General features: G+C 35.5%; 1 protein-coding gene across 1 annotated transcript in view; it reads left to right on the top strand.

Moving 5' to 3' along the window:
• SHANK2 (SH3 and multiple ankyrin repeat domains 2) overlaps positions 1–22,264 on the top strand; it is a 372,036-nt gene that overhangs the window by 118,731 nt on the left and 231,041 nt on the right. The window contains exon 17 of the mRNA XM_048949837.1: positions 16,605–16,655. Coding sequence (XP_048805794.1) covers positions 16,605–16,655 — 51 coding nt within the window. The remainder of the gene's footprint in view (positions 1–16,604; positions 16,656–22,264) is intronic.

Genomic DNA, 22,264 nt, shown 5'->3' with positions numbered 1-22,264 from the left:
ATAATCAAATGGTACTTAACTTGTTTTACAGACAGTATGAAAGACTAGCATAGCCTCTCAGATAATTTCAATTCATCATGTCCCTAAATTAGTCATTTAAGGAATAGTAACAACATCAAAGCAGCTTATTCTAATTATCACTAATTACGAGAGTCTTTAGAACCCAGAACTACCTTGCAGCTTTTAGACTATTGTTCCATCTTCTTGTCTGCGCTGAGGAAGATGTTACCCACAGCCCTGATAGGTAGCCCAGCAGTTACACATCACTTTAAAATAACCACACCCCTTTGCAAACTTAAAAAAAAAATAGTTTCTGTACGTTTATGATTTATTTATCTTCATGTATTTATTTATTGCAAACTAAGAGAAAGTAATGGATTAGAAAATGTGAGGAATAGAAAAGTTAATCCCTGTTTGTTTTCATCCAGCCTGCAGCTGTCTGTGAGTAAATGAGCACAGCAGATTTAGGAAGATTTTGCTATACAGAATTTACTATGGCTTCTATAGGATGGAAGTACAAAACACAATCACATATGTAAGAATATTGAAGCTTTCATTAGATACAGATATGCAGATCTTAAGTGTGTTTCAAGTTGATAATCCTTTGACTTGGATAACCTATTTTTAAATCTGTCTTTTGCCTTGGTTCTTTGTGATGAGATGAATTTTCACATGGATTAAATGACATGGGTTGTTCTTCTTCAAGTGAACAAGGTTTGTTTTATATTGCGCATCTTATCCTTCAGCAGCTCTGAAGCTAGAAGCAATAGAGGAATCTTTTGCTTTATTTTTGTTCGCTTTTGCTTTTGAAAAATGAAACATATTGAGCTGATGTGTGAGTTTTTGGTAGTTGATTAGCAGACTAACTAATACTTGGATACTGTTGCTAGGCTTCAAGTCAGTATTCCTCTATAATTATGCAGAGATATGTGTATGTGGTGGTTTGTCTGTGCTTTCACATGGATTTTCTTTTTAAATATTGAAAGTCTGCTAATACAGTAGGCTTATAATTTAAAATATATGTAGTCCACACAAGGCAATTGCTTTTATGTAAAACATTTTTCAAACATAAGTATTTATTTTAATAGGAATTGTGACTGTACATAGCTTAAGAAAAATGCATTTTATTGTAGAAGAAGCATAACAGGTCTTTTAAAAGACAAAGATACAAGTAGGTTTTTGGTAAAACTGCTTTTTTTGGCCCATTTTCTTAGATCAGAGTAATTGAGGTCAGCATACTTGATTTCCTTTTTTCCAACTGAAAATGTTTTTCTTAAATGCTAGCCAGCATGATGAATATTCTGTTTTTTTATGTTTTTATTTTGATTTTGAGAACCTTTTTAGAACTTCTGATTTTCATAAATCAGATGTCTGCAGAATACCTCTTACATTAAGAGAAATCATACCAAGAAAGATAAAAGCAGAAACAAGAAAGGGCAGTAAATCAAAAGACTTAAAAATCTACAAACTGTCAGCAGCACACTACGACTAGTTCTAATTTTAGCTCATGTTACTTAATAGAAGAAAAAGGGACACAAGCGTGTATTACAGCCCTGTATATTTGTTATTTGAAGAGAAGTAACATTAACCTGTTTCATATGCTATTGGGTATTTTAACACAGAAAGGGGATTAATATTAGTGCAATCAGGATAGCAGTGGTACTGAGATCCTCATTGCCCACATTTAAAATTCTTATTTTGGGTGGACTGTCAAATTCCTGTAATGCTGTGTTTGTCTTTGTAGTTTATTTTAAATACTAGTCTTAATTTTAATATCTAGTAATTAAATTAATAATATTCCTCATGTTCATAGGAAGATTTTTTGACCTTAATCACTTCTGATATCAGTTTCACCAAACAAACAGTAAGTGGTGTGGAAATAAATTTGTTGCTATTATTTATCTGTTTCTTTTTTTTTTTTTTTCAAAGAGTTACAAGAAATGGAATGTCATATGCTCAGTCTTGGTTATGCAGGAGCAAACAAATTGGAAAACTGGGAATTGTTATCTCTTAATGTAATTACATACTGAAATGTAGGACAGAGCTTGAAAAACTTACAGTAATTTTCTTTTTCCCTTTGATCACAGGTAAATTGTTTTCTGCATATATATTAGCACAAAATAGTGCCGTAGTTGTTTAGTTTTATTTCAAAGTTTAAACCTCATTTTCAGAAGCGGATTGTTCTTTTTGGCTTTTGAACTTCAGTGTAGTTCTGTGCATATTAGCATATTTGTTGCTTATATGGGCTTTGTAGATCAGAGCTTCTAAACTGTCTGATACGAAATTGCAGCCAAAGCAGAGTATTGTAGATTGCTATTATTACTTGGTCATAGGCTGTGGCTAATGAGGCTTCCTCTTAAGTTCTGAGCAGGAAAGGAGAGTAATGATATGGAACAGTTAATGTAAGTACTGTAGGTTTCAGACTGCTGTGTTCTGGTTTTGCAAACTGCTCCATAGTCTGTCCTTCCTACATGTCTGTTAGGGAATAATTGCAACAGCTGCTCCTGTTAGAGTTATTTGAGATCGAGGAAGAAGAGCCCTGTATTTGAGCAGAAAAACTATCAGAAGAATATCAAGCTATCTTGAATACTGGTAGTGTCAACAGTTTTCTTTTCATGCAAGAGCTTTGTGGTTTGAACAGTGAGTGATGGTCACACAGTGCTGGCTGACTTATCTGCATCTTCCCTTGTGGAGAAGTCAGGAAGGATAGCACAGGAAGGATGGATAGAAAGAGGGGGTTCAAATTTGGGTCTTCTCCCATTTGTTATGCTCAGACCCAAGTACTTGGAAGTATATTCCACCAGACTGGCTTCTAGCTGGCTCCTAGTCTGCCAGCCTCCTGATCAGGAGAAATGCTGCTCGCCTTCTCTGCTCCCTCCAGGTTGGTGTCAGCAGTTTGGAAATTGTGGCTATTTATTTATTTATTTATTTATTAATTATTATTTAACATACCTGCATGCTGCTTCATTATGGAGCAGAATCCTTTCTCCAACAGTGGTTTTTTGATTTTGCTTTTTAATACCCTTCAGTGGTTTGAAGCTTCTGAAGTAGTGTAGCCAGAAATAAAATCACAGTTTATATGAAGGACTAATACAAACTGATGAATTAAAAATCAAGACAAATAGTACTGATAATATCATGTTAGGGGAAAAAAAAGAAAAAAACGCCTTAAAACATAATGAAAAGGAAAAATGATTTCAGAATATGCCAGGTATAATTGTATAATTGTTCTGTCTGGAGATAAAAGAGGAATGTATTTTTGGATATCAAGCATTACCAAATGGGCAAGAGTAATTTCTTTTTTAAAAAAGAATAGTACTCGAGTAATCAAGTAATAGAACAATTCTTGTGAAATACATTGAAGGATAATTTCATTGAGGTAAAATATCAGGTCAAGGATCATGTTAGAAGAAGACAGCAATGCAAAAACCCCAGAGCTCTCAAATGCTGAAATTTTCAACTAATGTTTCCAAACTTGAAGTTACAGTTCTGTTTTCACTAAAATGCAGAACTAATTTGATGTGCTTGGCTGGATTGTTCCAGCTCATGGCCAGATCTTGTGCAAAGTCCTTACAGCTCCTCTTGGAGGCACTAGAAGAGGAAAGTGGGCAACCTGTCCCTTGGGAACCCACCTTTCCCAGACACTCTTCGGAATAAAAATGGGCGTCTTTTCCTGCCCTGGAATGCCTTTGGGGGCAAGGCCAGAGTATGTCAAATTAAGGTTAGAGAATTTAAGAAGAAGGTACTTTTGAGTTCATATGGGATGTGAAATTTGTTCAGTGATTTCTGAATGAATTTTTAGAGATCACAGATTCTAAAGCTGAAAGAAGTGTAATGTGATCGTGCAGTCTGATCTTCTCCATAGTACAGATTACAGCATTTGTATTAGCTAATTCCTGCATTAAGTGAATTATAACTAAAAGAAACCCTATTTTGTCTTGTCTGAAACCTGTAATAATGAATAGATATGGTTTGGAAAATTGGATCTGAATCTTGCTATCTGATACTTCTGAATCCATTTGTGAATTGTTCTGATTTTTCCTAAAGAATATTCCTGTGCTTCCCACAGTATATACAGCAAAACAACTCACTAAGCATTTGTATGAGCATAGTGATTGGCAAGAATGTTATTTTTCTTTTCAAATGGTTCAAATAACTGTTTCAAGCTTGACTTTTCAGTAACTGAAAATGTCTTCCATATTGAACAGATTCAGTACCCTACAGTGACTTGGAGCTCCTCTTTCTATTATGCTAAATTTATGTAACTTCATCAACATTTCAGTAAAGCATACAGCTTTTCTTCCAAACAAGATTATTTATCAAAATTAAGTTCCCGTTATGTTTTCCATTCCGTATACAATGATTTGGCAATTTGCTTTAAGAACCTAGGCTTCACTGAAGAAATTTGTTTTAATATATTATGAATAATCTGATTTTAATATTGTGTTATTAATGTCAGAATTTCAGGGAAAATTGATCTCGTACTATACAATCTCTTTAAAAGGAAGAGAAGACCATTTGTTGTCAAATTACAGATGAGGCTTGATAAAGGGATAGGCTTTGAAGCATGCTGCTTCATAATGAGTGTAATATTTCACACTGCATTTCACACTGCTCACAATATTTCTCACTGTTGCTGTTACTCTGCTTATATCTCAATCTCATAGGCTGGTGTTCCTGTGTCTATGTTGACAGCCTTCTCTTTGGAGTTCTCAACAAGCTATATCTTTTTGTAGTCAAGTTTTTGTCATGCTATGGAAAATACCTTCTGAGTAAATGCTTCCTGAATATTTAAGCTAGATCTTTTTAGGGATCCCAAGACAGTTGAAACTACTTGAACTTTTTCTGACGTTCCACATCTTTTTTAATAAGATGATGTTTGAAAATATTTTTCCTTTTTTTTTTTTTTTTTTTTTTTTTTTTTTTTTTTTTTCCCATTTCCAGATATTCTCTTCTTTGACAAAAATAAATAAACAGAGAAAATGTTTTGCAGTCCTGAAGACTGCTAATTTAGTAGGATGCCTTGTTTTGTCTGGTTTACTGGTTTCCTTATTTCTCTCTAGTAACACATGGTCGTCCTAAAGAACATGTATATTATTTCTTGTCCTAACTTTGTTATTAAGTTTGTAAGGGCAATTGTTTTTGTGCTACCTGGCTTTTTGTGTTTTCAGGATTAGATGAAAATATAAATAATTCCATAACATAATAATATGCAACAGAATTTATGGATGGCCCTCATTGAAGGGTGTCAGTTTTTAATTGTTCCAATTTAACCAATTAAGGTTTTATTTTCTAGGCTATTTCTCTCTGCATTTCATTGTGAATGTATGTATAGATTTGAATAGAAATAATTAAGCCAGTTAGGGAATAAGCTTGTTGATGTAATTTTGAGCAGCACTTCTTTTTGCTTATTCCCTGATACTTGACCAGACATCTTCCATTTGGATAGTCTCCTACAGTCTGCCTGGGGCAGTGTAGTTTACACGCACTGCATAGCCTGGGAATCATGCTGATGTGCAGCAAGATTGTTTCTCAGGGAATCTCTAAACTGTTAATTTTTTTCATAACTTCTTATGTGTGTCCTGCCAATTACATGATCAGCTTTTAAAGTCAAAAGACTATTTTCTGCACCATCTTCTACATAATGTTGCTGAAATAATTGTTCAGTCAATTATGATACCATCTTAACTCAGAAAAGCTTGCAAGAGTGTGAGAAAGCATCTGTAATTGGATGCAGGCGGTGTTGAATGAAAGCAAAACAAGATTTATTAGATTGAAGAGGCAGGAAGAGATGACAACCTTACAATTGCATTATTTATGTAAGTGAAAGGGTATGTCTACTTTGTTTTTATTTATATATTTCTGGTAATTCCAGTACATTAGGACTTCAGTATATTAGCCTACTTAGTGGGACTCTGGTACAACACCAAATATCATTGTAGCTGTTTCTTTCTCAGAAACAAGAAAACTGAAAGCTGACTGGCCTTATTTCCTCCTAACATGTCTTCTCTTATGAAAAAAAATAATATCTGATAAGTTTTCTTTCTTTATGTATAATCTTTTGTATTATAACATTTTCTGTTTGGTAAACTGGCTCTTACATCTCTTTAGAATATCATAGATTCATAGAATCATCAGAGTTGGAAAGGACCTTTAAAGGTCATCTAGTCCAACTCCCCTGCAGTGAACAGGGACATCCATAGCTAGATCAGGTTGCTCAGAGCCTGGTCCAGCCTACCTGCAGTAGTGAAATTAAACATGACCTCTGTGTTTTCACTTTTAAATGTACCTTGTCAAATGTATAATTTAACATCATTTATTTATCCTGAAAAAATTATTTGTTGCTGCTGAAAAACCCTTCCAAGTGTAGATCACCAGCCTACTGATTAGTCCTTTGAATCTCTCATTCCCTTTTATTTTTTTTCTAATCTAACATCCAGCCACCACTACTTCCAGCATTTCTGGGAGTACAGGCACGGTCTTGACCTCAGGAAGAGGTCAAGCAGACTGAAATCATTGTTTTTGTATATGCTATGTGTCACATTCTTGCAGATGGGAGCCTCCACAGTCCCCATCCCACCAAAGCATGTTATATGTCATGCATTACATTCTGATCCCAGCTCACTGTCTTTCTCACTGCCTTTAAAAGGAGGTACTCCCTCCTATTTCTCCATGTAACAGTTGTCCAGACTGCTGAGCTTATATGATGCAAGAAATCAAGAGGCCACAAGTCCATAGTATTTTTTTGTGTTAGCTTGAATTTATCTTTTGAGGGTTTAGCTTTTTATTTCGGGTCAAAGCATGGCTTATCTTGCCAGATTCATTAACACTCTTGAGAGTGCCAGGTGCTAAAGAGCTCTATTTTTGCTATGCATATCAAGTGTGTCTAGTTTCTTGTGGCCTATTTTTACATATTTCTTCTTCTATGACTAGGAAAAGCCAGGACGGAGAACAAATGAATGACAATAGCCAAAGAAAATGGCTGTGATATTATTATGGGAAAATATAGGGGAGGATATATTTGTGAGTTTCTGTTACTGAGAGGTCAGGGAATTAAAATTGAAGAAAACAGTGAGTATGAAAACAAAATAAAAAGCATAATAGCAATATTTCAGGAGAGGATTGACTATTTCAAAATCATTCTCTGGAAAATGTTTTTAGGTCTTTGAATAAAGATTCTATGACACTAGCAGCTAAAAATTTTTCTCAGTTATTCATCAGTATTCCAGGGTGTCTTTATTTATCATTCAGTGTTAAGCAGTTATCTGTACAAAGGGAGGAGATATTCTCCCAGGAGGAGGAGACATACATCATAACAGAGAGGGGAGCCTAGGTCAGGAAAACTGTATCTTAAAAATGAACCAATAGCTAGAGAACTGGTAGGGAGGAAAGCTCTACTTCTTTGTGCATAAACCACCAGCTAGCACAGGAAATCTGGTATTGACCTGGCAAGGGCTGGAATTCTGCTATGCAATAGTTTATATACGTATGATATTCATGGAATGAAAACCAGCTGAGAACTACTTGTGCTGAGTTGGTCTATAGCAGCACAGCAACTTGTTCCCTAATAGCTCTGAAAAAATTCCTTGGACTAAGCTAATCAGACCATTTTAGTATTCTCTGGAGAACTCTTGGACTTTTGGACACTCATCCTGTCCCCCAAGTTCTCTCTAGACAATATATACCTGTATGGTAACTGTTGAGTCACAGCCTGAACCACTGATTGAGCACCTGGGGAAAGGACCCGGTCAGCCCAGGGAGCACACGTGAAGGCAATTCAGCTGTGTGACCAGAAAGGGTGGAGCCTGGCTGCACCTCTCTTAGACCTCATTTAAGAGCTGACTGCAAGTGGGGAAGGATCTCTCCTTGGAGTTCTCTCCTTGGTGAAGCTTTCCCCTGCAAACCTGGCATCTTCTGATACAGGTGAGCAATCTTCCTTTGTAGCGCCTTTCTGCTGTGTCAGTCCTTCCATCATTGCATCTTTGTTGTAGTACCTTTCTCACTGTGTTGCTCTTTCCAGTTGCTACAATACCTAATGTTGTGGTTGAGAACTGGGCACCTAAGGCATGGCTCCCTATGTACCTCAGTATTGTATGTGTATGTTTTTTCCCCTAACCCCCTCAACTTCAGGTATTTCTATGTCATTTGTATGTAAGCAGGAGCTTTGACATTGCTTACACTCAAAGGCGAAGAACCTTGTGTTCAGCCGTGTTTAATACCAGAGAATTTCCAACTAAGTGCATTAGGCTAGCTTAGCTTAGTGCTGTGTTATCATAATGATACATCTGAGGTCTGTCTCAAGAAATGGTTACAATGAGTTTACCTGCCTGTTCCAGATTTGTCTGGGTCATCAGTTTGTTCTCTACAACATACAGAGCGTTTTCTTCAACACTGCTACCAAGTAATTCATATCCCACGTTGGATTTGTTTAACTGCGAATTCCAGCTATAATATTTTTTAATTTTTCTTTTAACTTAATGGCATCTTGTCTGATTGAGATCAATTACCTATTTAATTATGATTCTTTCCATCATTTCACCTTTCCTCATTGTGCTTTTGTTTTTGTCAGGGCAGGCTTCTTTCCTGTTCTCTCAAGAGTGGTACCTTGGTGCGCTTTCAAGGTTTTCTTCCTTGGCTGCTTAACTCCTATTCCCATAAAAGATACAACTTTTCCCGTGTCTGAGGAGCTTGCTAAGATTTCTGCTAGCTGACTTGTCCTTTGCCTCACAAATTTTGAATGAAACTGTAAGCTTTTTGAAATCAGGAATGTAACTTCTTTGCTGCCCGTTCCAAAAGAGAGTAAGGCTGAATTTCAGCCCTGAATAGGGTAATCTCCTGCATGTTCTCAGAATTTGGTTGATATGAAGTTAAAACTCTGCTTATGTTTATTGTGTGTGATAAATCTCAGAAAATGGCAGAAAAGTGTTATATGAAATACTTGAGTCTGAGTGTTGTGAGTGCTGTGGTATCTTAAATGTTGTGTTGCAGATACTGGCTGAGATTACCTGTGTTATAATACCATTGTCTGCTAGCAATGAATTGGTAGTTTGACCATCCTCTGAGAGAAGATTACATTAGGAGAAATAAGGAATTACGGTCACTTGTAGAATATGTTGTTCATTTTACATTGGATGCATGGACTTTTATGTTTTAGAAGTCCTGTGATGTATGTTTTGGAGCTCAGTAATTAAGAACAGCTAAGGACATCCCAGGAGTTTGGTGACGTCCTTCCTTTATATTCTGTTCTTAGGACAGAGTGTTTTTTTTTCTTTTGACCCATTAGCTTAACAATATATATTCAGCCATCTTAGTGAGCAATGGATGCACTATCTTGCCTGTGAAGACAACCAAAAGAGACAGCAAAATGTAAGAACTAATCTAACACTGTTTATTTCAATTAAATAAAAGCAAACTTGCATCAGTTGAATTACTAAAACAGAAAATACTTTGGACATTATGGCACAGAACTGTATTTTTCTCGTTGTCATAAGCAATGTGCTGTGTGGTAATCATTCGTTTTCAAGCTAACTGAAATGTATTGAAAAGAACAATGAAATACAAGGTTTTACAAGGCATATTTTGAGATTCAGTAATATACTCATTTGTAAATGTTACAGAATCAGGGTGATGTTATTCTGAAGATGTCCATTTTTTCAGCAAAATAAAAAGGTCTTTCTTTGCTTGAGAACCTCAAAATGGAAGACACTGAAAGAACCTGATGCATTACAATATCTAAGATTCATTCACATTGAGACAAACTCCAATAGTTAAGTTGATGTAATGTTTATTGAATCACTTTTTTGACTTCTGGGCATGTTTTAAGTGCAAAAATCTATTGAAATAAACTTTTTGTTTTAGTAGCTTGATTGTGTACAATGATAGTACATGCATTTTTCCTACTCTTGTTGGATGGTGAAAGGGTTATCATCTTATTTATTGCTAAATACTAAAGTTTGGGCCAGTTTACATCCAAAACTAGTGAAGGTTTCTCTACACAATCCTGTGAGGAAGGTTTTTTATTTATGAAGTGAGAGAAGATCTTGTAGAGTCAAAATTCCAGTGGGTTAACCGTGCTTTTGATCTTTCTGTGGAATACTGGTGTTACATTAGAAAGTACACTTCAAAAGTGATTTCTTGGCAAACATGATTTACTCAATTGAACGTAATTCTTCATCTATCTGAACACTCACAGTGGAGTACTTAATAGAAATTTTTTTAATCCTATCCTTGCAATAAATGTGGTCAGAGCTTAACATCATGTTTCGTTTTTTTTTCCTCATTAACTTTGTTTTCCTATTTAAAAAAAAAAAAAGAAAAGAAATCCACCAACAATATAAATCTAAGGGTCCCCCCCCTTTGAAGCCTGTTCTTTTCCACTGTACAGAACTGCAACCCAGAAGCATGGAGGAAGGCCTGTTACTGCAAAGGCTGGGGCTGGGCAGCAGTGCTGAGCACAGAGGGCCTGTGCTGGGGATGTGTGGGTTGCCATGACGGCAGCTCACTGCTCCAAATGCTGAGACACTGCATCTCCAGAATGACAGTGACCAACTGCCTGCAGCAAAGACCTGGGATTTGCTGTGTCCTGGGCGCTGTCCTTTTTGTGAAGCTGTTTGTGTTTCTGTTCTCCAGCCATGGCTGCTTCTAAATAATCCCCAGTAGGAGTTTATTCTGTGCCAGCTGATGAGGGAAATTTTCACGTCTAAACTCCGTTATGCAAGTAACAGATCGTGTTCTGCATTAAAGAAGTGTAAATCTTGATGCAATCCACATAATTTATTACGGATTTAGTCTAGTGCCTTATCTTAGGGTGTGTTCGAGTTTCTGCTTTGAGAAGGAAAAAGACAATCTACTAAGTCTGTTGCTGGCAGCAAGTGAACCACAGCCAATGCAATCTAGAGAATATCTGTGTTCTTTGCAGATTAAAAAAAAAAAATCTGCTTCTATTTGGGTTTACATCTTTCATCTAGGTGGAAAAAATATGGAGTAAGTTGGAAGAAAAGGGTTGTTCAAGACCAAAGAATTCCCATCTTGTTACATGTAGCATTTGGTACATGTTCTTGATAAATGAAGTGTAGTGTACTTTTGATATCCAAACAACCCAGATGTTTTTACTGATACAGTGCTGTATGCAGATTAAAATCTAAAATCATTTGATTAATACTAGGTTCATGTATGGTAGTAGTTATGCCGATTTCTGAAAAAGTTAAAATGACGTAAGCTTTGAATATAGCTTTTATAGATTACACTAGCATATGGCTGCGACACTGTTACCATCCCTATCACAACAGGCTCCAATTTTAGAATGTCCTTTATTGGTTACAGCTAAGTTGTTTTCTTTTTTCATTTTGAGAAAAGTAAAGGGTGTTTGGTTTTTTTTGTGTGTTTTTTTGAGATGTTTTAAAAATCATGCTCAAATCCATTGAGCTTTGTGGTAGCACAAAAGAAATAGGGGAACAGTGAGTCATTAAAGTAGATGCTCTAGAAGATTGGATTCTGTGATTCTGGTTGAAACGTTTCCAAGCACTAAGGAAAAGTCAACCCAGTATCATATTGTGTTAAAGAAGTCTCAGAATTTTGGCAAGATTTTGCTGCTGGATTTTTTTCGTTCCTTCTTGGTAAATACTCCAAAAATTTGACTTTGGCAATACCAAAGTGATTCATGCTACATAAGAGGTGCCAAGAAAGGACTGCATAAGTCGGACATACTGATATTGGGAGGTGCTGCTGCAATATCATTGAGCATCAGTGTTAAAATAAGGTGCATTTCTGAAGTCATGTGTAAGTCCTTGTCACCCAAGATCTGGTTTTGCTAACTCATAGTGAGCACAGCTACTTGAAAGGGTGAAATGTTTAGGTCCAGAATTTGTTTTATGGGATGTCAGGCTGCGTGCGGTTGTTAGAGTTCTTGCAAAAAAAATAACAACAACAACAAAAAAGCCCATAACCCAATGCTCTGTGACTTAACTAACTTATAAGGGTATAATTTTGTATAGGGCTACAAAAAAATGGGTTTTAGTCATGGCACTTCACATACATCCGTTCTTTGACCATTTTTATTTCGTGATACAGCCATCACATCTATATATATCTCATAAGAGCTATCTAGCTTTTACAAGATATAAAATTCTACAGTCCTTTTTCAAATAGCTTTCATACTATTGTGTAAAATATTATTTTATAGGTTGTTCACTTCTAATGTGCTAACATATGAACAGACACTTAAAAGGAAAAAAAATCCAGATGAGGTAGTTAAATGTTTTTTATGATCAGTTAAAAAATATTTTCTGCAAAACTGAACATATTTTGATTGCATAAAACTAAACATGCACTGATGAAAGTTACACATATAAAATAAAGCCATTATGGTCTACTTTTTTTTCCCTTTTTTTTCTCCTTAGAGGAAATCAGTGCAAAAAGCACTGACCTAAAAGAAGCTTGAAATCAAAATCTGTTCTCTATGTTTCCAGATACTTAAGATTTTATCTTTATCCAGATTTGGGATAAGGTCAGTAAAGTTTACACATGGAGAGGTGTCAGTTCTGAAGTATTTGGCAAAATATTTGGATGTATATTTCATCCCTCTTTTTTCTAGAATGCTCCTGCTTGTGTCCCGGAATAGGAACAGAAGCACCAGAGATCTAAATTATTCAATCTAAATGAATAATCAAATAGGGATTTTGAGTATATGACTACAGCATGCTAATTTTGGTTGATTTCAAACATATGGGTAACTTTTAGCAAATAATTTATCTGTACATTCTGTAGAAAATTTAATATACTTTATAGTGCAAGTATTATGCTTGAAGTATTCAAGATACTGAGAACTGGAGTTTAACATTGTTTGAGGATGTGTTTGTACATGGGCTTCCTAGGGAGAGATCTCTGTCCAGAAATCAAGAAAGTCTGTGAAAGCAGAGTTTCAGTCTAGATTAATGTGAATGCTAAGAGTCTATTGGTAATTTCCATAAAGTGTCAGCCTTGCTCATTTCTCTCTGACTTTGGTTCCTATTTCCCCTCACTAAATGATGCCTCTGTGGATGACTGCTCTCTGAGTTGGTGCTACTCAATGCAGAATAGATGTCACATTCCAGCAGAGTGAAAGAAATTATGACTGAAATAGGAAAATGAGTTGCTAGTGTAACATTATATGTCAGTAGTGTTTCTAACCATGTAAAAGATTGTGACTTAAGATACTAGCCAATCTCTTACTGAAAAACTATTTCATCTTGATTTCCAGATGGATGTTGTTAGTCTTATGTCCACTTTTTTCTCTCTTTGGTAAAAGAATACTTGTCTCATGTTACGTGGAATATCTACCAATTAGAATTTTTTATCTTAGATTTTCTGTCAGTCAAACATATAACTGAAAGGATTGTGAAGGTGAATTTTTTTTTGCCATCAGAGTAAGGCATATTTGATTTTTATTTATTGTTTGACACTTCCAAATTTTACACTTAGGACAAGAATGCTTTTGTCCGTAATCTGGCTCTCTGAAATTTCATGAGATCAAAGCTCAGGTTGCAAACAGAATTTTTGAGTTCAACTGACTGTTGATATGAATATGTAGGTGATTAAAGATAGAATTTTTTTTAACATGAAGCTTTCTTGGCTGAAAAATAAACATCAATTTCCATTTAACTGAAATTTTTTTTGCTGTGTATCTCTGGGGAAGAACTGGAAAAAATACAAGCAGTATAATGATTGTCCTTTAAACCAGAGGCATTAAAACTATTAGATTCTGATAAAGAACATTAATGCATGGGGTTCACAACATCCTGAATATGCATCAATGATAATAAATTCAGATTCTTGGAAGTACTTTGCAATATAATGTTTATGCAAATTTCACTGAGAATTTGTCCAGAGTGATTTATATAAAGTTACAGAAATCATACATGCCTCTACTGTTCACATTAAATAAGTAATTAGGGCTTCTTAGCAGACCTTTCATTTCTCACTGTGATTTAAAAATGAGTTTGATTTCTGATCTCGGTGTTTTATTGTGTGTTCTCCTAAACATAATGAAATCTCCTAAAATAATGAAATAATTGTTATGGATCATAATTTAAGATGAATTCCATCAAAGCTTCCTATTGAAGATAAAGATGGTGTCAGCAACAACTTCTATAAAACACTTTTTCAGTGAAGGTAAAATATTAAATTTGTTTTTGTGCTTGACTACTGCATTGCCAGTCAGATAAAGAAGGAAAATAAACTATGAATTATAGTCAGTGCTAAAGCAAACAAAGGCTTTTAGTATAGAAGTCAATTTTTCTCTGCTAAGTGCCAAAGGATCTGCCTCCATGGACATGAAGGGAGAATCTGCTTGACCGTAAAGGAGAAATGGTCATGGGTCTGTGCTTTTGCTGTCATTCCAGAAGTGGCTGATTGGCAGCTTAAGCTACACCAAGCACCCACAGCCAGGAGTGGGGCTGCAAGGATCTGGGCGGCTCCTGCAAGCTCCAGGCTTCCGTTGTGTAGGAGTTGGGAGTTCAGAGAAGGCTGTGAATGATCCACATTCTTAACTGCTTTCCCTTGATTTACATTTGATTCTGAACTGCTTAACCACTGGTGGATTATTTCAATTTTCCTGGTGAATAATGCATAAGGGTATATAAGTGGAAGTTCCCTGGCTGAGTGGGCTGCAGATGAAAAGTGTCAGCTCCTTTGCAGCATTAATGTGTGACTTGTTTTTTCCTCAGGTTAAAGCTGTAGAGAACCTAGACAAACTTTTTTTTTGACAACTCCTACAAATGCCAAAATATTGCCGATGTTTGCTTTTTCTCTTCTTTCTCATTTGAATGCCTGTTATTACAGTGAAAAACTCAGTTGCCAGTTTTCCATTATGAATTTGTTTTCCTCAGGACTCCCCTTCAAAATTTCAGTCCTACATTGTTGTACCTGCTGCTTAAGCTTTCTGAAAGCTGACAGGAACGAGAATGTCTTTGTTTCTCTGCCGTTAAGGTTAATTTGTTTTACTGGCTTGGACAAATTTCATCTGCTCCTTTCTTGCACTTCCTTATTCGTCAGTATGTTCCCTCAAAGGATTACTGGGGTATCTATCCCACCAGCAACCCTGAGGCACAGATACAAGTATGTTTTTTGTTTTTTTGGTTTTTTTTTTTTTTTGCATAAATGTGGAATATTTGACATAGGTGTATGTGAAGACAACAAATTCTATAGTAATTGATGCAACACTTACTGTCACCCGTGGTGCACTTGTAGGCAAATGTCTACACATTTTCCCTTACTGGTTGGATGTTTATAATGTACACTTGTGTCAGCCCTGTCATAGGCAGAAAAGATTGGAACTTGGTTAGTGTCTAGCAGTTCTAACTTTTAGAATGTCAGAAAATTAAAGCACTGCTACTGTTCTTGTTTGCTTGTGGTTAGGCTTAAATTTACAGATGTTTATTTGTGATCATAATTTGTTCTCTAAAATGTCAAAACTCTGCAACTTACACTAAACCATTCTAAGCCATTCTAAACCAAATGTTTAATCAGAGTAGACAAGTATGTAATTTGAAGGCTTCCAAGGAGGTGTGATGTATCAGTTATCTTGGAAAACGATGTTTGATGTGATTCCTTCATAGTGAGTGGGATTGAAAAAAAAAAAAAAAAAAAAACCCTTAAAACGTGAGATCATGCTACTGAAACAAACAGGCCTATAAAATACAACTCTTCAAAACTTCCAAATATTATTTGAATTTAGGCATCCAGACATGATAAACACATTCTAAAGTGTAAAATTTTGAGCTAAACTTAGCCTTATTGGAAAGGCTGAAAACTTGCTTAATCATAGAAGTGATACAGTAAACATGACAGAATTGTGCAAATGTTTGAAGAACAGTTCTGTTTTAGTAGTGATGACAATAGAATCTGAAAGTATTTGGAAACAGTCCTAAGAGTATTTTGTAAACTTGTTTAGGATTTGATGTAGAAATGCTGAAATTGGTAGTGAAAGGTTTGGCAAAAATGCATGTTACTTTTTTAAATCATATGAGTTCTCAAGATGTAATCAAAGAATAGAGTCAAAAGAGGGAAAAGTGTGAAAAGAGGAGATTGAAGTTTGGAATAATTACAAATCACTCTATAAAAGCCATATATGATCTCTTTGTGATGGGAGAGCTATGATTCTGAGACCATGGGGTCTGACGTGATGGTGCAGTAGTAGAGCCTTGTCCACAGCTGTGAAAAGTAGTTCCTGCCTTTTACATGTGGAACTCAGTACATTGCAGGTGAAGCAGGTTTTCTCATTGTTCTAGTCTTCTAAACCTTGTATCGCCATCCTTCTGCTGTCCTTAATTACTTTCAACACTCTTCATTACCTTCCATTACCTCATTTATCATTACGTCACTTTTATCACCTCATTTCATGTGGAAAGTGACAAGGACAGAGGAGCGGAAGAAATGCGAACTCAGATCCGCACCTCCTCTAACTGTTTATTTTGTCCATCTTTTGATTTTTTTTTTTTTTTTTTTTTTCAAATCATGTCATAAGAACTTCACTTACATAATCTTTTACTTTCTAATTTTTTCCCCCTAAAATCTAATTCTGATGCCTAACTTTTTGATGTTGCCTTCATTCCTTCCCCTTCTGAAAGGATCCTGCTTCTCATATCCAAGTAGAAGTCCCCGGAATCTGTTGCTATCAGGTAAGGGTTAAACCACAGTAATTCTTCTGTTTGGGGATAATGGTAGAAGCATTTGGTTAATTTTTATTTATTTATTTATTTATTTTGCTTTTACTGAAAGTGAAGGAAAGTTAACAAAACACAAATGTATTTTAGAAGCTTAGCTGATCACAGGGAAATGCTTCACAAATCAGTATCCTGTTATCTTGAGCCTGTTTATGTTGCCAGTAGATGGGTGGAATTGAGAGAGTATTTGTAAGTGATACTGAACATTTATATTTAAAAAAAAAAAAAAAAAATGCAAATTCTGCCTGATCTCACAGACTTGTTGAAATGGCCTTTTGGCCTGAAATCTGTATGTAGGAGTATACTCTATGTAATTCACTCTACCTTTATTCTTAGAAAAGCCAGTAAACATGCAGCAGAAAAAGGGCAGCACTTAGTTTGCAAATTTCTGCTTAACATGTAAATACTATATGGTATTCACCAAATTATCAATTAATAAACTAATAAGTCACAATAATATGTCTCTTGGAAGAGATTCTACTGGACAGAAGATTGTTTTAAACACAGAAGATTGTTTCAAATTTCAGAACTGCAGATTGAATTGTACAAGAAATAGGGAAGGGCTCCTTGCATAATTCTCAGTTTGTCTCCTATTCGCTACAGAGTGAATGAAATGTTTGATGTGTTTTGCGTTGTTTTATTTTTGCATGAAAGCCTTAAAGAATATTGTTTGATTTTGATATTTTTGATTGGCAATAGGATACTAATTACGTGTAAATATTTTCATAAATATAGATAGGTTTGTATTGTCATTTTGTTTGTTTTTCTTATAGGTTTCTTTTAAGAAAATGTTTTTAATTCTATCTATAATGGTATTTTATTTTGTTTTAATGTACTGATGTTTTAATGTGATTCGCAATTCAGTTGTTAATAGGAGGACTCCAAATTTCATCTGACAGTGTTGGCTGGACCATTTTCAATGTATTAAAGGAATAGCTGCTTAATTCAAAGCCACTGAAAATTGGGCATAAAGGTTCTAATATCCTAATTCTGGAATCTCAGCCAACAGTATTGGTGTGACACGGAAGTCTGTGAGGTACCTGGATGATTACTGCAGTTCCAAAAATTCTGTGAAGTAGAGGAATGCTTCTACCAGATATGAACTCAAGATTACCGAGTTTATTAATGTAACATTTTAATCAATAGCAATTTGGCCGACCAAAGCTTACATAATTTCCTTCTAGTTTGTCTACAGCGTATTTGTCTGTGGACACATGCAGCTGAGTATGTGCATATCCTTTTTTTCAAAGTGGAGTGAGTAACAGAAGCCATTTTAGTGTGAGAAAGTTCTCAACGTTTTGAAATAAAATGCTTCAAATATTTTAGCAAACGAAGTATCTTAGGTTTCTCAGTGTCCTGTCTATTAATAATCAAAAGTATAAGCTGATTATCATCTTAGGTGAATTTTGACTGTACTCTTGTGTCATTTCTCTTTGATCTCTATCTGTGGATCTCTATTTTGATAATGGACGTGACTAATAGTTGATGCTGGGTCAAAGGAATGTATTCAGAATTTAAAGGTGTTGCAGCAACAAAAAAAGCCACAGTCATGGTTTCCAAAATAAATCATGTATGTAGCCTTTTTTACTGTAGTAAAATTTGTCTTCTGTATTATGAAGAAGATTTGTCCATCAAAGTCTTGGTGAGAGGCATTCAATAAGAATATATTTAATTATGATCTTTTATTTTTTTTCTCAAAGGAGAAAAAAGATACTCAGTGAATTAGTTTCACATTGCTACAAGAAGTAGCTGGTATCTAGGTTGACATTTATGAAAACTGCCCCTCGTTGGTAATACTGATGCAGTTGACAGCTTGGAGTTTTACTGAACAATTTAGCCTAAATTAGAGATGCTTAGATACTTCAATTATTTTGGGTGAGAGTTCAGTATCAGGAAAGCCAAAGGTTTTATGAAAATATTTGATGATCCTCTGTAGAATGGGTTGAGCTGGAAGGGGTAATTAAAGGCCATCTAGTCCAGCTCCACTGCAAAGAACAGGGACATCTAGAGCTGGATGAAGTTACTTAGAGTCTCGTGGAGCCTGATCTTGAATGTCTTCAAGAAGACATCTCTGGGCAATGTGTTCTAGTACCTCTCCATCTTCCTTATATGGAACATCTTCCTTATACCCAGTCTTACCCAGTCTAAATCTCCCTTCCTTTAACTTGAAACTATTTTCCCTTATTCTGTCGAAATCCTTTCAAAACGTATATCAAGTTAGTCTCATTGAAGTGATGATGCGCTGTGCTGTAACATTAATGTTCTAAAACTCTTCTCCTGAGCCTTAGCTAAAATATAGGAAATTTTCAATGTGGTTACACTGGGTTGCTATTCTTGATTTCAAGCTATGATGAAGGGACTTCAGAGGGTTTTTTCCATATTTTTTTTTTTTTAAATTTTTATTTAAACTGTGGTATAACTTGGATTACAGGTTGTCAGAAGCAAATTGTGCTACATTTTCTTCCATGGTTACAGCCTTTGTAATGAAGTGTATAGATGTACCATGTACTGTTTTTAGTAGAAGTTGGAAATTATCTCAAACTGCTTAGTTTTATGACATTTTTTTCTTGTCAGAATCTGCCATGACAATTGCTTAACAAAAAAAATTCATACCTTTTAGGTTCTTAATTCTGCTCTGTCTTTACCTGATAAAATATCTGTAAATACACAGTATAGGGTGACTGTCTTACATCTATAGAAGGGGCACTGAGAGTTGATGTAATTCTGAAACCAACAAGTATGCAACTGAAGAGAAAATTACACAAAGTATTTTTTTAGGAGGGATAGTTCTGAAAAATGCCCCACTGGGTTGCAAAACTGATGAGCAAAACTGCCAGTCCTGCTTCCTCTAATTCATGCCTCCTCAGTATTTTTGGATTTGTTCAGAGTCAGTTGTTGAGCCATTCCCTAAGCCCTGCAACCTCCCAGAGCAGCGCCACTTTCATCAGCATGTTCTGGTCCAGGGGGCATAGTTAGAGCAAAAGTGTGCCTGACTTGTGCCCATCGTCCAGGCATCCCTGTGTGATGGTAGGAAAAGCCTATGAGGGAAATCTGGGTCAACAAGTGCTGCTATAATGCAGCCCCAAAACCAAGGAACTCAAAACTTGCCTAAAGTCGATTTTGTACAGTTCTTTTCAATGTATCTCTCAGGACAAAATTCTTAGTACATTAAATAAGAAAGATGAGCCTTTCAGATGCTAAGGAAGGCATGGTTTCATAACTAATCATTTGAGCAATTTGGAACACTAGATAATCACAAATCATATTCAGTTATTGAAAGCAAATGACAACTTTCCAGTAACAGCTTCAAAGCTGTTTGCTGCCTTCTGTATTTTCAGAGGCTTCTCACCATGTAGAAGGAGGGTTACACCAGGACACATCTTTTGATATCATCTGACATTATGCAGTGCACCCATCACATTGCATCATCATTGAAATAAACACTGTTCTGATCATGTCTTTTCCTTCCATTAAAGCTTAATAACAAAAAATGAAATTTCACTTGAGACCAAATGAATTCCTACTAGTTTTTTTTTTTTTTTTTTTACTATGTTTGGTTTTAAATGCTAGATTAAGTTAAGTTGGAAGATATCATCTTCGCTGAAATCAGCAGTTCTAATGAACAGGTATGAAGGCTCAAGGCTTTACCCTTTATAACTTCTAGATGTGTAATTTTTCAAAATTTAACTGGAGAAATCGGATGTGCTGAAAATCTGGTATAGCACAGCAGCTAGATGAATGTTATTTTTCCAGCTTGCTCTCCTCCTGAAGCACTTTGTGGGGGTGTTTTCAGTATTTCCAGACTCTCCTGGGAGATTTTTTTCTTCACAATTCTAATGCCCATCATTGTCAAAATTTGAATCAGTAATATATTGATGCAATGAAAAGACATGATTGGGATTACCAAATTAAAGGGAAAGAAAACAAATATCAGAATCCTTCTTTCTTGATTGTCCTTTTATGCCTGAATAGTGGCAGAGTTCAGGTCAGCACCCAAGTACTCACATGTTAACAGTAAGTTATACTATTCAGGGTCTGCCTGTATGCTTTTTTTGCCACTGTTTTGCTGGTGTGCTTTTTTACTTTGCGTACTTCTTTCTCATTGCATTTGCTTTTGTGTAATATCTGTAGGGAGCTTCAGCACTGACTTGCACAGTAAAATAGCACGAGTAAATTATTTAAAATAGGTATAGTCACTTCAGTGTGATTTAATAATTAAGAAACCCTTTTAAGAAAAAGGCAGCTCCACAGAGACTTCTGGTTAAGTACTGCAAACTCTCATTTGCGAACTAGTAGCTCTGACCAGCAGCCCCGAAGTTTCTGGATTACTATGCAGTTGTCAGCTGTGACAGCAACAGGCAGAGCTTCTCAAGCTGCCTGTAGTCCCTGGTGTTTATGTTAACCATTTAATGAATGCTGCATTTGACCTTGTAGACCGAGATACGGGAATCTTTAGTGTCAACAAACTTTAGGAGTCTATCTCTTTTTGTTTTATAGTAGTAGTTTTTTTAAGTAAAATGAAGTCCCCTTTGAGGCAATTTTCTGGGAATGAAATGTTCAAAAATGAATAAAATATTCCAGGTATGATCTTTTCATGATTTTAAGGGACTGTACTTCCCAACCCTCTTATCGTGATGTTTGAGTGTATGAAGATGCAAACTGACTATCCTTTTTTGCTTTCTAATTATTTTGCAAGTTCAGGACTAAATTATCATTACAAGTTCAGATAGTTAAACATTACCTGTCTTGCTCTTTCATTCTTCTCTTTTAAGGAATTGTTGTCATATGCATTTGTGTTATCAAACTTGAATCTGTCATTTTAAGTAAACAATATTTTATTAACAGATTGCTCTGTGTACGTGCAAATCGAAGTGCTAGTGGTTTGATTTCCACATATTTAACTATAAATACTTGTGAAGCCCAGTGTAAACTGAAATGTTAGCATTAAGTTTCGTTTGGGAAATTATCCAGAGAAAGATATTGCCTAAGGATATAAAAATATTTTATTTCCCTGAGAAAACAGAGTGGTTGCGATAGAACAGAAACTTATCTAATGAAAGCTTTCCATAGATGCATACTTCTGGACAGAATTAGAATAGGCAAGCCACACTGCATAAAAGTGTTGAATTTTCTGGGATATGTTTTTGAAAGAAGTTTTCTTAGTGTAGATCTAAATACTTCCCCCCTCCCCCCCCCCCCCCCCCCCCCAAAAACAAACAAACAAACAAAAAAAACCAGTATCTTTCTGTAGGGTACAATTAATTTTTTTTCAATCATCCCAGAATACTGTGAATGAAACATATTTGTTAAGTCAAGAAAGCTTTTAAACACCTGTGAGGAAAATTGCAGTCCTTTTGAATGCTGACTGATTTCTCTAAGTTATCATCAGTACAAGTAATGATTTTATGTGTAGCAATATAATTATAAATCTAAGCAATAAGTCAAAGTTATGTTATAAATTTAATCACCTTTTTTCATCATCTCACTTTGAAATGGGAAAATCGTTTAAATACTGATGTTTGAAATATAACTGTATCCAATTCTGAAAGTGCCCCTAGCATCAC

This window comes from Lagopus muta, chromosome 6 (assembly GCF_023343835.1).
Source record: "Lagopus muta isolate bLagMut1 chromosome 6, bLagMut1 primary, whole genome shotgun sequence".
Classification (NCBI taxonomy): Eukaryota; Metazoa; Chordata; class Aves; order Galliformes; family Phasianidae; genus Lagopus; species Lagopus muta.
The sequence above is the reverse complement of the archived record's forward strand: the minus strand, read 5'-3'. Positions and strand labels throughout refer to the sequence as shown.